Genomic DNA, 384 nt, shown 5'->3' on the forward strand with positions numbered 1-384 from the left:
CTCCGCTTCCTCTTTTTTTTGCTATAGAGTCGATCTCATCGAAGAAAATGATGCACGGGGCTGCAGCCCTGCATGCAGATAAAAAACAAAAAAAAATAAAAAAAAAATATAAAAAAAAAAAAATAAAAAAGATCAAAAGGAGACAATAAAAGGAGACAAATAGATATAAAAATAAATAAATATTAATAGATACAAAAGGGAGACAGAAAGAAAAAGAAAAGAGAGAAAAAGAGAGACAGAGAAAAAAAAGAGGAGACAAAAGGAGACAAACAAAGACAAAAGGAAATAACGATAGAGTCACTGCAGCGCCGCCTGACACCAGCAGCAGCAGCAGCAGCAGCAGCAGCAGCAGCAGCAGCAGCAGCAGCAGCAGCAGCAGCAGCA

At 38.0% G+C, this 384-nt stretch overlaps 1 protein-coding gene across 1 annotated transcript in view; it reads left to right on the forward strand.

Moving 5' to 3' along the window:
- EMH_0039010 (uncharacterized protein) overlaps positions 1–384 on the forward strand; it is a gene marked incomplete at both ends in the record, with an annotated part of 2,005 nt that overhangs the window by 690 nt on the left and 931 nt on the right. The window contains one exon of the mRNA XM_013495352.1: positions 326–382. Within this exon, the coding sequence (XP_013350806.1) occupies positions 326–382 (57 nt within the window). The remainder of the gene's footprint in view (positions 1–325; positions 383–384) is intronic.

This window comes from Eimeria mitis, genomic scaffold (assembly GCF_000499745.2).
Source record: "Eimeria mitis Houghton genomic scaffold, Emh_scaff1532, whole genome shotgun sequence".
NCBI classification, from domain to species: domain Eukaryota; phylum Apicomplexa; class Conoidasida; order Eucoccidiorida; family Eimeriidae; genus Eimeria; species Eimeria mitis.